This window comes from Papio anubis, chromosome 7 (assembly GCF_008728515.1).
Source record: "Papio anubis isolate 15944 chromosome 7, Panubis1.0, whole genome shotgun sequence".
Classification (NCBI taxonomy): Eukaryota; Metazoa; Chordata; class Mammalia; order Primates; family Cercopithecidae; genus Papio; species Papio anubis.
In genome coordinates this window covers 51,633,218-51,652,029 of record NC_044982.1, presented here as the reverse complement: position 1 = coordinate 51,652,029, position 18,812 = coordinate 51,633,218, and the positions used below count along the sequence as shown (strand labels likewise).

The 18,812-nt window shown below is 41.6% G+C and overlaps 1 protein-coding gene across 2 annotated transcripts in view; it reads right to left on the bottom strand.

The window, feature by feature from the left end:
* GCH1 (GTP cyclohydrolase 1) overlaps positions 1 to 18,812 on the bottom strand; it is a 52,249-nt gene that overhangs the window by 15,165 nt on the left and 18,272 nt on the right. For both annotated transcript variants that reach the window (XM_031668092.1, XM_031668093.1), the window contains exon 2: positions 6,352 to 6,461. In XM_031668092.1, the coding sequence (XP_031523952.1) occupies positions 6,352 to 6,461 (110 nt within the window). The remainder of the gene's footprint in view (positions 1 to 6,351; positions 6,462 to 18,812) is intronic.

Genomic DNA, 18,812 nt, shown 5'->3' with positions numbered 1-18,812 from the left:
CCTTTTGTGCTTGGCTTCCTGGTTTCTAAGCTGCTAGAGAGCACCATCCTCCTTTTTTTTTTTTAGAGACGGAGTCTCGCTCTGTTGCCCATGCTGGAGTGTAGTGGCCCAATCTCGGCTCACTGCAAGCTCCACCTCCCGGGTTCACGCCATTCTCCTGCCTCAGCCTCCCGAGTAGCTGGGACTACAGGCGCCTACCACCACGCCCAGCTAATTTTTTGTATTTTTAGTAGAGGGGGGGTTTCATCATGTTAGCCAGGATGGTCTCGATCTCCTGACCTCCTGATCCGCCCACCTCGGACTCCCAAAGTGTTGGGATTATAGGTGTGAGCCACCACGCCTGGCCCCATCTTCTTAACAGGAGAAAAAGGGCACTGCTACCACCATAGCTTGGCAAGAACCTGTACCCTAAGAACCAAGTTTTATAGAACCTGATATACAGCCAGGCCATTTCTGTCACCTTAAATGGCACCAATTAATATAAACGTTACCTCTTTTTGAGCCAAATACTACGTACGAAAAATATTACTTTCCTGAAAAGACTAATAGAGTAAATGGTCACTTGAAGGCAATTAATTAACCAAATATAAAATTAGAGACTCAACAGCATCATGGTTTGCCAACAGTTTCATTGTTCACTTACTATTTACATAACTGATCTAGTAGTACTTAGTGATTTTTTCCCCATCCATTAGCACTATGCTTTAGGAATTTGAGAAGTCCACCTCACTGCCTTCCTGGTTGGCAGGAGGAAAAAAGTAAAATAGCACCTAAACATTAAGTATTTCAAAGAAAAATTAGAGAGTTAAAACTTTCCCATGAACCAACTTCTTCTATACTGTCTGAAATTTTTTCCTTTCTATGCAGACACAGAATTTGTTTATTGTTTATACTATTTTTGGTCTTAAGATCCTAGGTCATTTAAATGTCCATTTCACAAAATCACTAAATAGGCCAGGAGTGGTGGCTCACGCCTGTAATCCCAACACTTTGGGAGGCCAAGGCAGGTGAACTGCCTGAGGTCAGGAGTTCAAGACCAGCCTGGCCAACATGGTGAGACCCCATCTCTACTAAAAATACAAAAATTAGTCAGGTATGGTGGTGGGTGCCTGTAATCCCAGTTATTCGGGAGGCTGAAGCAGGAGAATTGCCTGAACCCGAGAGGCAAGGGTTGCAGTGAGCCAAGATCGCACCATTGCACTCCAGCCTGGGCAACAAGAGCAAAACTGTCTTGAAAAAAAAAAATCACTAAATAATATATTTTTTAAACAAAGGTAGCAAAAACACAAACAATGAGGAAGTAGTAGCAGAAAGTAGCAGGAAAAAATGGTGGCAGGCTGAGTATAGAATCAGTGCCTTGGATCTGGCTGCAGACAAGCCACTAACTATCTCTATCCTCTTGAACAAGCCATAGGCTTTCTGTGTCTAATTTGCTCACCAATAGATTCCCTTTCAAAGATTCCTTCATTATTAATTGCAGGATTACCAGATACGGTATGGCTCCTGATGTGATGTATCTGGGTTTTCTGATTGTTTTTAGAGACAAGGTCTTGTTCTGTCACCCAGGTTGGGGTACAGTGGCATGATCGTAGCTCACTGTAACCTCAAACTCCTGAGCTCAAGCAATCTTCCTGCCTCAGACTCCCAAAAAGTAGCTAGGACTACAAGTATGCACCACCACGCCCAGTTAATTTAAAAAAAAAAAAAATTCTTTTGTAGTAGAGAGAGTCTCACTATGTTGCCCATGCTGGTTTTGAACTATTGACCTAAAGCTATCCTCCCACCTTGACTTCCCAAGTCACTGGGATTACAGGCATGAGCCACCTCACTTGGCCCTGCTATGACATAATATGAAGTCTTCAGCACCCTTATGAAGTACTACTTTTCTTTCTTTTTTTTTTTTTTTTTTGAGACAGGGTTTCACTCTCTTGCCAGGCTGGAGTGCAGTGGTGTGATCTCGGTTCACTGCAGCCTTGACCTCCTGGGTTCAAGCAATTCTCCAACCTCACCCTCCTGAGTAGCTGAGACCACAGTTGCATGCCACCATGCTAGCTACTTTTTGCTTGTTTTTTTGTTTGTTTGGTTTGTTTTTTTGTTTTTGTTTTTTTTTTTTTTTGGTAGAGACAGAGTTTCACTATGTTGCCTAGGCTGGTCTCGAACTCCTGAGCTCAAAGTGATCCATCCACCACCTGCCTTGGCCTCCCAAAGTGCTGAGATTACTGACATAAGCCACCGTTCCCGGCCCTTATGAACTACTTTTATCAGAAATGTTTAGCCCTAGTCTTATGAAACTTTAGATCTAATCTAGTTTATAGGAAATCCAGAGGCTGAAGGAAACAAATCCGGAAGGTGGGACACTGCTGAAGAGCTGGCCTATTCTCTTTTCAATACAGAATGTTAGGAGTGGGAGCACTATTTTTTTTTTTTTTGAGACGGAGTCTCGCTCTATCGCCCGGGCTGGAGTGCGGTGGCTGGATCTCAGCTCACTGCAAGCTCCGCCTCCCGGGTTTACGCCATTCTCCTGCCTCAGCCTCCTGAGTAGCTGGGACTACAGGCGCCCGCCACCTCGCCCGGCTAGTTTTTTGTATTTTTTAGTAGAGACAAGGTTTCGCCGTGTTAGCCAGGATGGTCTCGATCTCCTGACCTTGTGATCCGCCTGTCTCGGCCTCCCAAAGTGCTGGGATTACCGGCTTGAGCCACCGCGCCCGGCCGGGAGCATTATTTTAGAACAAAAGAGACTTAAGAGGTATAACCAAATGCAACGTAAATACAAATGTGTGACTTTCTGTTGGATTCCTTTTTAAACAAACCAAGAGTAAACTTTTGAGACAACTGGAGAAATGTAAATATGAGTTAGTTATTAGATACTATTTAAGAATTACTGTTAATTTTGTGATAGTGCTACTGTGAATAAGAAAGAAGATATTTTAGGGCCGGGCACGGTGGCTCATGCCTGTAATCCCAGCACTTTGGGAGGCTGAGGCACGTGGATCACCTGAGTTTGAGACCAGCCTGGCCAGCATGGTGAAACCTCATTTTTACTAAAAATACAAAAATTAACCGGGCATGGTGGTGCGCACCTGTAATCCCAGCTACTCGGGAGGATGAGGCAGGAGAATCACTGGGATGCAAAGTTTGCAGTAAGCCAAGATCGCACCACTGCACTCTAGCCCGGGTGACAATAGCGAAACTCTGTCTCAAAAAAAAAAAAACGGAAAATATTTTAGAGAGGCATATTAATGGCTAGTATGGGTAAGTATTTTAGAGATGCATATTAATAAGTAGTGATAAAGAGTTATGCTCTCTGTAACACACTTTATATTATTTAATATATTGAAAGAGTTATTGCTAACTTACTGGATATGGTAATCAAACTGGGGTTATGTTCCTAAAAATAATTTTTTAATCTTCTAGGCTGGGTGTAGTGGCTCACATCTATAATCCCAGCAATTTGGGAAGCCAAGGTGGGCAGATCATTTGAGGTCAGGAGTTTAAGACCAGCCTGGCCAACATGATGAAACCCAATCTCTACTAAAAATACAAAAAACTAGCTGGGCATGGTGGTACGCACCTGTAATCCCAGCTACTCCGGAGGCTGAGTCACGAGAATCATTTGAACCCAGGGGGTGCAGCTTGCAATGAGCTCAGATTTTGCCACTGCACTCCAGCCTGGGCAACGGAGCAAGGCTGTCTCAAAAATAAAAATAATTTTTTTTTCTTTTCTTCTAGAGACAAATGCTAGAAGAAATAATCTGAAATTTGCTTCAAAATAGTTCAGTGTGGACCTATATTGAACAAGATTGGTCCTGTACTGGTAACTGTTGAAGCTACTTGATGGGAACATGAAACTTTGTTATGTTACTCTTATTACATATTTGAAATTTTCCATAAAAGTTTTTTTTCCAAAAAGAGTAATACTACTAAACACATAACAGCATACTAAACTTAAGACAAAGTACCAAGTGTTGGCAAGGATATGAAACAACTAGAAATCTCATATACTGTTGACAGTGCAAACTGGTACAACCACTTTGGAAAACTATAGGTCCGCATCTAATAAGTTGAAGATGAGTATACCCTATGATCCTGCAATTCCACTCCTAGGTACATTTCTAATAGAAATGCATGCATATGCCAGGCGCAGTGGCTCACGCCTCCAATCCCAGCACTTTGGGAGGCCGAGGCAGGCAGATCACGAGGTCGGGAGATCGAGACCATCCCGGCCAACACAGTGAAACCCCATCTCTACTAAAAATACAAAAACAAAATTAGCTGGGTGTGGTGGCAGGCACCTGTAGTCCCAGCTACTCAGGAGGCTGAGGTGAGAGAATGGCATGAACCCAGGAGGTGGAGCTTGCAGCAAGCCGAGATCACGCCACTGCACTCCAGCCTGGGCAACAGAGCAAGACTCCGTCTCAAAACAAAACAAAACAAAAAAGCATGCGTATGTACACCAAAAAAGTATTGATAGCAGTATTGTTTGTAATAGCAAAAAAAAAAAAAACAACAAAAAAAAACAAAAAAAAGAGGCAACAATACAAATGTCCACCAAGAGCAGAATAAATTGTGGTATGTTTGTACAATGGAATAAGATATAAAAATGAAAATAAACTACAATGACAGGCAATGACCTCAATCAATCTGACAATGTAGAACAAGAGAGGCCAGACACAAAGAGTACATATCGTAGAATCTTTCCACTCATATATAGTTGAAAAACAAGAAAACTAATCCATAGGGTTATAAATTGATAGGGTTATAAATTGATAGGATAGGGTTATAAATTGATAAACTGGCACAAAGGATGGATTAGAAATTAAGAGAAGAGAAATGAGGTGAGCTTCCAGGATGCTAGTTGTGGGTTTTTGTTGTTGTTGTTGTTTGTTTGCTTTTTTGTTTTTTTGACAGGGTCTGGCAGTCTGGCTCTGTTGCCCAGGCTGGGATATAGTGGCACAATCTAGGCTCACTGCAACCTCTGCCTCTTGGGCTCAAGCCATCCTCCCACCTCAGCCTCCCAAGTAGGTGGCAGTACAGGCATGCACCACCATGCCCAGGGGTCTTTTATTTTTATTTTGGTAGAGATGGGGTTTTGCCATGTTGCCCATGCTGGTCTTGAACTCCTGGGTTCAAGCAATCCACCTACCTTGGCCTTCCAAAGTGCTGGGATTACAGGCGTGAACCACCGTGCCAGCCTATTCTAGTTCTTGATCTCTGAAGTGGTAAGGAACACCCTTAAGTTTTGTGCATTTTCTGTCTATATTTTATTTCCATAAAAAAGTGGAAAGATACAATACTTTAACAAAGAAAAAAATGAAGCAAATGTTAACACTTTAACTTTAGTTGATGGGTATATAAATATTCATAACACTACTTCTTGTAAGTCTTCTGTTTAAAGATTATTAATAAAGAATCAAAATTAAATAAAATTATGATGGGGGTTAGGGGAATGGGACAATTCTTTGTTCTAAACCACATGTTCTCAAAGGTATATTAAATAGTCATTCCTAGACAACATCTAATAACTAACTCAGATTTAAATTCCTCCAATTGTCTCAAATGTTTTACTTTTGGTTTGTTTAAACAGGAATCCAGTGGAGAGTCACACATTTGTATTTACATTGCATTTGGTTATACCTCCTAAGTCTCTTTTGTTCTAAAATAATGCTCCCACCCATAACATTCTCTACTGAAAAGAGAATAGGCCAGCTGTTCAGCAGAGTGTCCCATCTTCTGGATTTGTTCCATTCAGCCTCTGGATTTCCTGTAAACTAGATTAGATCTAAAGTTTCATAAGACTAGGACTAAACATTTCTGACTAAAGAAATTCAGAGGTGCTGAGGAATCTAATGCATTAGACTCACCTTTCCTAAAATAGAAGGGATAGAAACAAATCCACAAATACCATAACCTCTGTCACAAGAAATTCTGCAATTATCATTGCTCATGACATGCCATACATACATAAATATCTTGGATCAAACATTATTCAAGTTAAAGTAAAGGGCATCTCTAGATTGGGATGCGAACAATAAATAAATAAAAGGGTAAAGGTTTTCAGAACCTGTAGTAGCTACAAAAAAAAAAAAAAAAAAGAGATGCTACTTTAACCTCATTATTTTAACCTATGTCAATGGTATTTAACATGAAAGTCTTGCCCTGAGGGTCTTCTGCTACTTTTCTTTTGTTTTTTAAGTTTCAAGTTGTTAGGTTAATAAAGAATAATCACATATGTATAATTATAAATACCTGGGATATCAGGAATTGGCAGCTAAAATTTTTAAATATAATTATTCTGATTGAAAAACTTTCATTATGTTTTAAATTGCTGGGAAACAACAAAGAGTACCTTACCTTTCCAACAAATGGAACCAAGTGATGCTCACACATGGAAAACATGTCTATGTCCTTCACGATCACCATCTCATCATGATCTTCATCAAATATAGCATCGTTTAGGACATCTGAAATCAGAGGCCTGCTTTAGTAACATTTCCAATTTTATGGAAAGGTAGAATAGAAAAGCTACTATGGATAAACATGAATAGACAGTCAACATAAACAAATGTTAATCTTCCCTAAAATATTAAGGGAATACAAATTAAAGCTAGATATTTTTCCTTATCAAAGTAGCAAAGGCTTTTCCTTTAAGTGACATTTAAAAATCCTTGATAAAGTGTTACATGAAAAATGCAGGATTATGAACATATTTGCAGTATGGAAGAGGAGGGAGAAGGGAGGGAGGAAAGGAAAAATTATACCAAAATAAAACAGTGGCTATTTCTGGCAGTAGAAATGGGCCACTTTCACTTTCTTCCTTACATTTTCTTCTACTTTATATTTTGTCTATAATCAGTATGTAGAAAAACTTATCTGAGAAAAAGACTAATCCTTAGCCCTCTGACTTCTGAGGCCAGACCCAGACACCTGTAAACTTGACCTCTATTATCGATTCCCCAAGTAATTTTCTACATTTGTAAAGTGTTCTATATATTGTAGGCCAGCATCAGACTTATTCTAAACAGTCGCCTTCCTAAGGAAATAAATCCTACAGTTTGTGTGTATATGCCTCTCTGGGTAGGCTTTGGAAGATGAGCAGTGTCTTGTTTAAGCTGTGGACCCTGGCACTTCCAGCCAGACATACAATAGACCTTTTTTTTAAAAAAAGCTTTATTTTTAAAAAGTGCACTGACTTAGCCTCAACTATGCTATGTGCAAGAGAAAAGATTAATTAGATGATGCCTGAGAGAGCTCTGAGCTTCCTAACATTCTGTGACTGCAAGAACATCCTGTCCCGGATGCTGAAGAGGGATAGAGATAAACAAGCCACAATCCCCGCCAATCATAATATAGCCAAGCTATTGATAACAGGCAGGTACCCAAACAGCAGTGTAGATACATGCCATATGACATGGAAACGTCTTCAGCTATATTGTCAATGAGAAAAGAAGCTACAAAGAAATACAGTAGGATTTCATTTTTGGAAAATAAATATATACATAGAAAAAAACTGTACTGATACCTAGACAGTTTGGCAGACTAGATATAACAAGACACCTAGCTGTGTAATTTCAAGGATTTGGGGGATATGCAATATACATAGAATTAGAAAGAGAAGGGAAGGGATGTATTAGAGCTTTGCCCCTACAGCTCTTTCCCCTCGGAAAGGCAGGTGGCTGAGTGAGTCACAGGAAGATGGACAAATGTCCACCCACACTGCCTGACCTTCAGTGGCTCCACTGCTACTAGAATAGGGGGCTCACAGAGACCAAGTCATCATGTAAACCACAGTTATTACCCTGAGTCAAGCTATTCAGAGATACATTTGACTGTGTTGTAGAAAAGTCATTAGTGTGGTCAAGAAAGGCAAACATGGGGCTGGGCGCGGTGGCTCACACCTGTTATCCCAGCACTTTGGGAGGCCGAGGTGGCCAGATAGGTCAGGAGATCAAGACCACCCTGGCTAACACAGTGAAACCCGTCTCTACTAAAAATACAAAAAAATTAGCCAGGCATGGTGGCGGGTGCCTGTAGTCCCAGCTACTCAAGAGGCTGAGGCAGGAGAATGGTGTGAACCCGGGAGGCGGAGCTTGCAGTGAGCCAAGATTGCGCCACTGCACTCCAGCCTGGGAGACAGCGCCAGACTCCGTCTCAAAAAAAAAAAAAAGAAAGAAAGAAAGGCGAACATGGCAGGGTTAGACACACAAAGACAAACACAGACACCCCTGGTAGAAGTGGCTGATAACATCCCAGGAGAAAAAGGCTCAGTGTCACTCACTGAGTGTTTCTTCTACCACGGCACTTTTCTATTCTGAATATTCTGCCCCACCTTCAGTCATATTTCTGAAAAGAAGACCAAAAATAGATCCTTAATGTTTCCAAAAGTTTCTTGGATTTCTCCCCAAGATTTTAATATGGTATTATCGCCACATATAGCTTACTAAAATCTTTAGTCACACAAGAATATTCCTGGAAGGAAAAACAAGCCAAAAAAAAAATGTTTTAAAGTAAAAACAAGAGAGAATCATTAAATATAGGAAGCATTTGTTTTCTCTGGCAAAGAATGAGAGCGTCCCCATCCTAAGCTCTGACGACAACCATATGGCCCATGTTAAAGTCAGCCCCTCAACTCAGGCGAAGTGAAGATCTAGCTCCAGGCTGGGCACGGTGGCTCATGCCTATAATCCCAGCACTCTGGGAGGCAGAGGTAGGTGGATCACCTGAGGTCAGGTGTTCAAGACCAGCCTGGCCAACATGGTGAAACCCTGTCTCTACTGAAAATACAAAAATAAGCCGGGCATGGTGGTGCATGCCTGTAGTCCCAGCTACTTGGGGGGCTGAGACAAGAGAATTGCTTGAACCCAGGATGCGGAGGCTGCAGTGAGCCTGGGCAAGGGAGAGCAAGACTCCGTCTCAAAAAAAAAAAAAGATCTGACTCCATCGCTTACCTCGATCTTCTCGGCTATAAAATGAGCATAAAGTGCCCACTTCACAGGGTGTCATGAGGATTAAATTGGCACATGTGTTTAGAACTACGCAGGTGGACCAAGTGCTAGTTATTGTTATTACTATTATTATTACAATTAAGATTGAGGGAGTTGCAAAGCTATGTATCTCTCATGCACATGGAGGTACATCAAAATTTAAAAAGCAATAATTTGCCTTAACAGAGTACAGAAAAGGAAAAATAGTAACTTAGTGGAGAAATCTGGCAGAGGCTACCTTAACCAAGTGATCAAGGTTAACTTTGCCAGTAACAGGACATACTGACATCAGGTAGCTCCTGATAGGACACCATGAGAAGGGCACATCACCCCTGCGGTATTCTTCCCAAAAATCCGTAACTGCAGCCTAATCATCAGACAAATTGAGGGATACAAAATACCTAAACAAGTACCCTTAGAAAGCATCAGGCCAGGCACAGTGGCTCACACCTGTAATCCCAGCACTTTGGTAGAGCAAGGCGGGAGGATCACTTGAGCCTAGCATTCTGAGACCAGCCTGGGTAACACTGCAATATCCCATCTCTACAAAAAATAAGAAAAAAATTAGCCAGGCATGGCAGCACACTCCTGTAGTCGCAGCTATTCAGGAGGCTAAGGCAGGAGGATCACTTAAGCCCAGGAGTTCAAGGCTGCAATGAGCTATGATTGCACCACTCCACTCCAACCAGAGTGACAGGGAAAGATCCTGTCTCTATTTTTTAAATGTTTAAAAATTTTTTTAAAAAGTAAGGCATCAAAGTCATGAAAAATACAGAAAGACTAAAATCTGAATAAAGTCTGTAGTTTAAATAATAATATTGTACCAATATTACTTTTTAAAATAGTGTAGTATTATTATTATTATTATTATTTTGAGACAGAGTCTCATTCTGTTGCCCAGGCTGGAGTGCAGTGGTACAATCTCGGCTCACTGCAAGCTCTGCCTCCCGGGTTCACGCCATTCTCCTGCCTCAGCCTCCCGAATAGCTGGGACTACAGGTGCCCGCCACCACGCCCAGCTAATTTTTTGTATTTTTAGTAGACATGGGGTTTCACCATGCCAGCCAGGATGGTCTCGATCTCCTGACCCCATGATCCGCCCATCTTGGCCTCCCAAAGTGCTGGGATTACAGATGTGAGCCACCGTATCCGGCCTTATTCTTCTTCTTCTTCTTATTATTATTATTATTATTATTAGAGATCTTTATTATATCTTTATTATTATATATGTCTAAAATAATATTATTATTTTAGAAATCTTTACAAGTCTTGCTATGTTGCAAGGCTAGTCTTAAACTCTGCGGCTCAAGCCATCCTCCCACCTTGGCCTCCCAAATAGCTGGGACTACAGGCATGCACCACTGCCTGGCTCCAATATTAATTTCTTTCTTTTTTTTTTTTTTTTTCTGAGATGCAGTCTCACTCTGTCACCCAGACTGGAGTGCAATGGCGTGGTCTCAGCTCACTGCAACCTCCACCTCCCGGGTTCAAGCAATTCTCCTGCCTCAGCCTCCCGAGTAGGTGGGACTACACGCACGTGCCACCACACCCAGCTAATTTTTTTGTATTTTTAGTAGAGACAGGGTTTCACTAAAGGCCAGGCTGGTCTCACACTCCTGACCTCGTGATCCGCCAGCCTTGGCCTCCCAAAGTGCTGAGATTACAGGTGTGAGCCACCATGCCCGGCCAATATTAATTTATTAAATGTTGTACTATGGCCATGTGAGATGTTAAACATTAGGAGAAACTGGGGAAAGGGTATATGAAAACTCTCTCTACTATCTTTGTAATTATTCTGTAAGTCAGTCTAAAATTGTTCCAAAATAAAAAGTTTTCTTTTTTTCTTTTTTTTTTTGAAACAGAGTTTTGCTCTTGTTGCCCAGGCTGGAGTGCAATGGCGTAATCTCAGCTCACTGCAACCTCTGCCTCCCGGGTTCAAGTAATTCTTCTGCCTCAGCCTCCTGAGTAGCTGGGATTACAGGCATGTGCCACCACTCCCGGCTAATTTTGTATTTTCAGTAGAGACGGGGTTTCTCCATGTTCGTCAGGCTGGTCTGGAACTCCCGACCTCAGGTGATCCAGCCGTCTTGGCCTCCCAAAGTGCTGGGATTACAGGCGTGAGCCACCGTGCCTGGACCAATAAAAAGTTTTCTGAAAAGCAAAAGGACAATGTCCCTCAACTGGAATGTATAAACAATGGAGTACACTTAGCAAGAAGATGGAATGAATTACTGATACATGTAATAACATGGTTTGAGTCTCCAAAGTACACTACAATGTGAAAGACATCCATATACAGAAGAGACTACCTATGCTCTAGGAAAGGCAAACTATAGTGACAGAAGGCAGGCAGGTGGTTTACCAGGGCCAGAGAGGTCGGAGAGAGGACTTCACTGCAAAAGGAAAGAAAGAAACTTTTTTGGGTGATGGAAACAGTTCCTATCTTCACTGTATGGGTGGCTATATAACTGTATATGTTTGTTAAAATTCACATTGTACATGTAAAGTAGGTAAATTTTACAGAAGGTAAGTGACACCTTAATAAAGCTAACTTCAAACATAATTTTTAGGCTGTGTGCGGTGGCTCACATCTGTAATCCTGGTACTTTGGGAGGCCAAGATGAGAAGATTGCTAGAGGCCAAGAGTTCAAGACCAGACTGCCCAACCTAGCCAGACTCTGTTTTTACAAAAAAAAAAAAATTAAAGTACTGCATGGTGTTGTGTGCCTATAGTTCTAGCTATTCAGGCGGCTGAAGCAGGAGGATCCCTTGAACCCAGGATAGGAGTTTGAGGCTGCAGTGAGCTATGATTATACCACTGCATTCCAGCCTGGGTGACAGAAGACCCTGTCTCTAAAAAGCATAATGGTAATAATAATTTTAAAAATTGTACTATAGTATGTAACCTTTTGTATAATGAAAGTGGAAAGAGAAGCTATGAACCTATACATGCATGTATATGCTTATCTGCAAAAAGAAACACTGGAAGGATAAATTTAAAAGCTAGTAAAAATGATTACCTGTAAAGTAGTAAGAGAAAAGGACAGAAGGGATATGGATGAAAGGGAAGCATCTTTGAATATAATTTGTTATATAGTTTTGACCTTGGAATCATGTAAATGTTTTATATACTCAAATAAAATTAAATCAAAGAGAAAAAACATCTAGTGATCCTCATACAGCTAAATGCTTCATGTGATAATGGAACACTAATATGTTGCCTATACCCCATTTTATTAAAATGAACCCAGACTATAACCTTCACCTAGCCAAATCATTTTTCTTCAATAATAAAGTTTCCCTGCTATATTTACTTATGTTTTGCGCCAACACATCTAAAAGCTACCATCTGTAGATAATAAGAACAGAACACTATCACATATTGTTTTAATTTCCTGCCTGTTATCAGCAGCAAGAAGGTAACCCTGGAAACGGGGATTTATGGCATTCTGTTTCCTACTGTTGGTCATAACCACAAACAAAACCAAAGCAGTCTCCACAAATTAAAGGTCTGCCCACAACAATACCACACAATGTCAGTTTTCAGGTATACCTTTCTCATGTCATTCATAATTAAGCAGTGTCAACAAATAACACTGCTGGGTAACATCCCTCAAGTATTTAGTCTGCCAGACCCTTTTCTGAAAGTATAGTAAGACAGGCCCACAATACAAACCCAGCTGCCTTTTTTTTTTTTTTTTTTTTTTTGAGATGGGGTCTCCCTCTGTTGCCCAGGCTGGAATGCAGTGGCGCAATCTCAGCTCACTGCAACCTCCACCTCCTAGGCTCAGGTGATCCTCCCACCTCAGCCTCCTGAGTAGCTGGGATTACAGGCGCAAGCCACCATGCCTGGCTAATTTTTGTATTTTTTGTAGAGATGGGGTTTCGTCATGTTGCCCAGGCTGCTCTCAAACTCCTGAGCTCAAGGGATCTGCCTGTCTTGGCCTCCCAAAGTGTTGGGATTACAGGCGTGAGCCACCATGCCTGGCTCCCAAGTGCTTATTTAAGCTTCCCTCGAAACAGGGGTTCCCAGACTCCTCCAGTGGGCCTGTTAAGACACAAATCTCTAGGCCCCACCTCTAGGGCTTCTGTTTCAGGTGGTCTGAGTAGACCTGAGAATTTGCATTTCTAACAAGTTCCCAGAAGATCCTGATGCTCCTGGTCTGAGAACCAGAGTGCCCCTGGTTTAAACTATTCCATGTTTTGTGCTGCTACATAGAAACTTCATCTCTTCAAAATGCTCCTACTCAAATATATAGATATATGTTTAAGGACAAACAGACCTGTTTCTGCTGGGGAGAAAGTGAGGGAAAAGTAAAAAGAAACTCCTGGGAAAGATTTCCTCAAAAGGAAATTTCTGTCCAATGGAGTTCACTTTGAACCCATAGTATAGGAATTAGTGCTGTCTGGGGTATCTGGTGATCAGCACCAACAACTCCAGCTCTCTGAGGAAGCTGCACACCCGATGCATCCTCCTGGAAGGACAGTGTTAAAAGACAGTGGAAGATGACTTGGAACATTTGAGTGTGCATCCATCCTAAAGGATAGGAAAGAGCTAATGCAGTCAGATTACTGGTTTTAAAATTAAGGGAAGAGACAGACAGAAGTGCCTAGGGCATCACACCTCTTTGCTTCTGGTTGGAATTAAATCAGCTCAAGGGGCTAACAAAGATAAGCCTATCCTGACTTGGTGGAGAATGGTCCAGACCCTCACAGTTCCATCTAACATCAGAGCTGCCTCCACCAGCATACAGCGCTTATTTCATCATGCCTCTTAGTACCATGGTTATTTGTGCCCATGTCCCCCAAACACACTGGGCTATAAGTTTCTGAGTTAAGCATTATATCTGAAAGCTTTGGAGCTTCTACACAGTTCCCTGTAACACCATGCACAAAGTTGGAGTTAAACATAGATCTTCCATGTTTACCCAATTAATACGTCTGTCTTTACCCTATGATTCACTCTTTCTCTTTTTGAGACAAGGTCTCGTTCTGTCACCCAGGCTGGAGTGCAGCAGTGCAATCACTGCTCATTGCAGACTCCATCTCCCAGACTCAAGCAATCCTCCCACCTTGGCCTCCCCAGTAGCTGGGACTAGAGGTGTGCCACCACATGCAGCTGATTGTTTTTTTTTTTTTTTTTTTGTAGAGACAGAGTCTCATTGTGTTGTACAAGCTAATCTTGAACTCCCAAGCTCAAGCTCTTCCTACCTCAGCCTCCCAAAGTCCTGGAATGACAGGTGTGAGCCACCACACTGGACCAATTCACTTCCTTAAAATACATTTTTAAATGAAGGGACTCCAAAGAAATTCATGCAGCCAAGGGAATACAGAATTTTCAGCTGGGCACAGTGGTTCACGCCTGTAATCCCAGCACTTTGGGAGGCCAACACAGGTGGATCAGTTGAGGCCAGGAGTTCGAAACCAGCCTGGCCAACACAGTGAAAACCCATCTCTCCTAAAAATACAAAAATTAGCCGGATGTGGTAGCACACACCCATAGTCCCAGCTACTTGGGAGGCTGAGGCATAAGAATCACTTGAACCGGGAGGCGAAGGTTGCAGTGACTTCAGATCACACCACTGCACTCCAGCCTGGGCAACAGAGCAAGTCCCTGTCTCAAAAAAAAAAAATAAATTAATTTAAAAAATCACTGCAGTCTTGTTGGTAATAGCAAAAATAGAGAAGTGTGAATCAGAAGAACAATTATACAGTTTGGGTAAACTCACAATAAAATATGACCTAGCAATGAAAGTGAGTAAATATGGGCTGCATTTATAAATCCTTGAAAGGATATTCAGTGTAAAAAGCATATAGCAGAAGAATATGTAGAGTATGAGCCATTTAAATTAAGTAGAAACAATGTTACATGTTGTTTGTAAACATACACAGAAAATTAAAGTATAAAAATAGACATGAGGCTGATATCGGTGGCTCACGCCTATAATCCTAGCACTTTGGGAGGTTGAGGAGCACAGGAATACAAGACCAGCCTGGCCAACATGATGAAACCCCATCTCTACTAAAACTACAAAAATTAGCAGGGCATGGTGGCACGTACCTGTAATCCCAGGTACTCGGGAGGCTGAGGCGGGAGAATCGCTTGAACCCGGGAGGCAGAGGTTGCAGTGAGCCAAGATTACGCCATGGCACTCCAGCCTGGGTGACAGAGTGAGGCTCTGTCTCAAAAAAAAAAAAAAAAACAAAAACAAACAAACAAAAAAAAAACAGACATGAAAGCAATCCCAGCTATTCAGGAGGCTGAGACAGGAGAATCACTTGAACCCAGGAGGTGCAGGTTGCAGTGAGCCAAGACCACGCCACTGCACTCCAGCCTGGGCGACAGAGCAAGACTCCATCTCAAAAAAAAAAAAAAAAAAAGAAAGTAAGGGACCAAATTCAGAATAGTGGTTACCTCTGTAGTGAGATGATAACTGGATCAGGAAGTGATAACTAGGAAGCTTAAACTATATCTGTATTTTTTAAAAGCAATTATAGTAAAATATTAAGATTTGTCAAAACCCAATGCATTCTGATTAAACTGGTTCTTCATACAGTCTTGTATATTTGAGACATTTCATTAATAAAATATATACATATTTTATATATATATATATGGAGTACAACACTCCAATCTCAGCTCACCACAATCTCCACCTCCCAGGTTCAAGCGATTCCCCTACCTCAGCCTCCCGAGTAGCTGGGATTACAGGTATGTGTCACCACGCCTGGCTATTTTTTGTATTTTTAGTAGAGACAGGGTTTCTCCATATTGGTCAGGCTGGTCTTGAACTCCCAACCTCAGGTGATCCACCCGCCTCAGCCTCTCAAAGTGTTGGGATTACAGGCGTGAGCCACCATGCCCGGGCCAATAAATACATTTTTTTAAATTAAGATCTTCATACACATGCTGGTATTTTGTTTTTTTCTGTAAAAATAAAAATTAAAAAAAAAGAAACAAACATTAAAAAACAGGTTACCTTTGCATGGAGAGGCTAAAGGTGGAGGGCAAGGAGGAACACACAGGAAGACCCAGCCAGTTTCACACAGTGCTGCAAACTCCTTCAAAACCCTCCCTAGATCACATCCTGCACCTCAAACAAAGTCTTTTGCCCTGAAGATGGCATTAAGATGTTTTGCTTTCTACCACCTGTTTGAAAAATTTGTTCTACAAGTAAGAGCAATGTTAAAACAAATTCAAAGAGAAAAAAAAAATCGCTCTCTCTGCTTTTACTTTCATTATGAGTACACCTCTTGTTAGAGCTTCCGACACTCACAGCTTTTTGCACTTACCAAGACAGAATTTGGAAAACTTGGCCAAAATAAGCATGAACCCAAACACTCCACAGACTGACACAATGGCGGAAACTAAGACGACTACAGACAACCAGTCACACCATCTGCTGGAGTGCGCAGAGCTGCCGCACAGCTTTGATACGCTCCACAAACTCATTTCATAAACTGTAGGTTTGTCAGCAGGAAAGATCTAATGTATTGCAAAAAAAAGTAAAAGTTTGGTTATTTTGGAAATTTTCACTCCCTTCATCTTTGGCAGAGACAAATTCATATGTTGCTCTTAGCCATTAAAATATAGCCAAAGCTATTGAAATAGATGTTCTCAGCTGCCCTCAAAATAGTACCGACATGCATGTTTCCTTCAGCCAACCCAGTGCTGATGAGCTATTCTCATCCTCTCAGGCAGCCTTGTCACGAACACTACGTTTCTTGGTAAGAGTTCAAGTTTTCACATATAAAGTTATCTTTACTAACATTTTGTTCCTCATTACAACGGTAATGTTCATGGAAGTTTATTGGTAAGATGTAGAAATAATGAAATGAGAAAGTGAAAGCACATATACTGTCTCCACCCAGATGCAATTACTTTATTGGCTCTTAGGGGAACCACAGGCACAGTGGTTCAAGAGGTAGAATGGTAAAGTAGAAGGAATGAATAAGAGTCCAGAGACCCAGGTTCTAGTGCAAGCTTTGCACAGATTGTGTGACCTGGGCTTCTGTGTCCTCAGTTAAAAGGATGCTTAACATGACTCCCAGGTTCCTGATTTGCACAGCTCAAGGGTGTTGGACATTGATGCCAAATTACAAGTTACCCTTCTGCCTCACTGCTCAGCATCTGAGATGTGCATGGCAGTGGCCAGGGCCTCTCTGTACTGAGGTAAGGGGAAAGTACCTGTTTTAAACTGTTTAGATTTATTCCTGGATAAAACTGAAAGCCGCCAATCATGTACATTATTAATTCTCAAAGTTATCCAAGCTAAATAACTTGCCTTTCTGATCTCAGTTTACTACTCTGAATATTTCTGGTAGACCAAAATTAGAGCCTTAGAAACTGTCTAAGGAATCAAAACAGTGTATTCAAGGAGTCATTTTTAAAAACACCACACACACTTACCAAATTTAGTTTTTTAACTGGATAATTTTGTATATCTTTCACAATCCAGCTGTTAAACTGAAAATGGAATTTACAAAACAGATGGTGATAACAAGGTCTGGTTCACAGCAGTTCTAAAGAAAAAAACACACCAATCTGATTAAACTATCCATTTGCTTCAAAAGCCTCTAATAGGCTCATCCCTTATCATCCTACATTCACTTGTACCACGAGATTTCATACAGATGGATGTTATGGAACCATCTGTAATCCCATCCAAGTAAGTACCATCAGAATGTGCAAGCCACCATCATTAGTGACAGATGAAGAGATAAGGGATCATCCTTCAGAACAGGAGTTCCCAAATACAGCCAATCATAAGGAACTTTGGAAAATACAGTGTCCCAAGCCACCCAGGAGAAATCTGATTTACTATGTGTAGGGATGGACCCAGGATAAGCCTTTTTAAAATCTAAGTGATTCTGATGACTAGCTGGGGTGGGAGCACACAGGCTTGAAAGCTGAGGGTACATGAGGGTTGCAAACAGACCCACTGCCGGCTGGGCGTGGTGCCTCACACCTGTAATTCCAGCACTTCGGGAGGCCAAGGCAGGTGGACCATGAGGTCAGCAATTCGAGACCAGCCTGGCCAACATGGTGAAACCCCATCTCTACTAAAAATACAAAAATTAGCCAGGCGCGCTGGCGCGTCCACGCCTGTAATCCCAGTTACTCGGTAGGCTGAGGCAGGTGAACCGCTTGAACCCGAGAGGCGGAGTTTGCAATGAGCCAAGATTGCGCCACTGCACTCTAGCCTGGACAACAGATTGAGACTCCGACTAAAAAGAAAAGAAAGAAAACAGACCCACTGCTGGCCCAAATTTGCTGTTTACAAGGCCAAAGAGTGGGCAATTCCTCACTATAACCCTCCCTATAGTCACCATGTCATTCCTGTGGAACACTATGAGGCCTGGGGCAGGGGTAGGGTGGAGGCAGAGACGAGAAGGAAACTGGAGCCAACTCCAACTAAAGAAGGTGAGGCAGGAAGGAAGCAGGTAGAGGACTCACCTTTACTTTTTGCTGGAGCAAATTTTAAAAATTTGTGAGGACCTCACATCAGAAAGTTGTATCCACATCCTAGAAAAATATCCCCCACTTAAGAAACCAGTTGCATCCTACAGCCAACTCATTAGAAATCAATGTCCAGGGTAATACAATAAAGTTTTCATAGTTCTGAGCTGAAAATAAATCTATCAAACCATGACTTCAAGCAACTTGAGATCTGCAGAAATAAGAGGCGTAGGTGTAAAAATATTTGGAGAATGACTACAGGTTAAATTGTAAAACTGATAGTTCACATAAAGGAAAACTTGTGGGCTGAGAGAAAACAATATGATTGTATTGAAGATTAAAATTTTACCCAGGCCTAAAGGTTGAGTAGG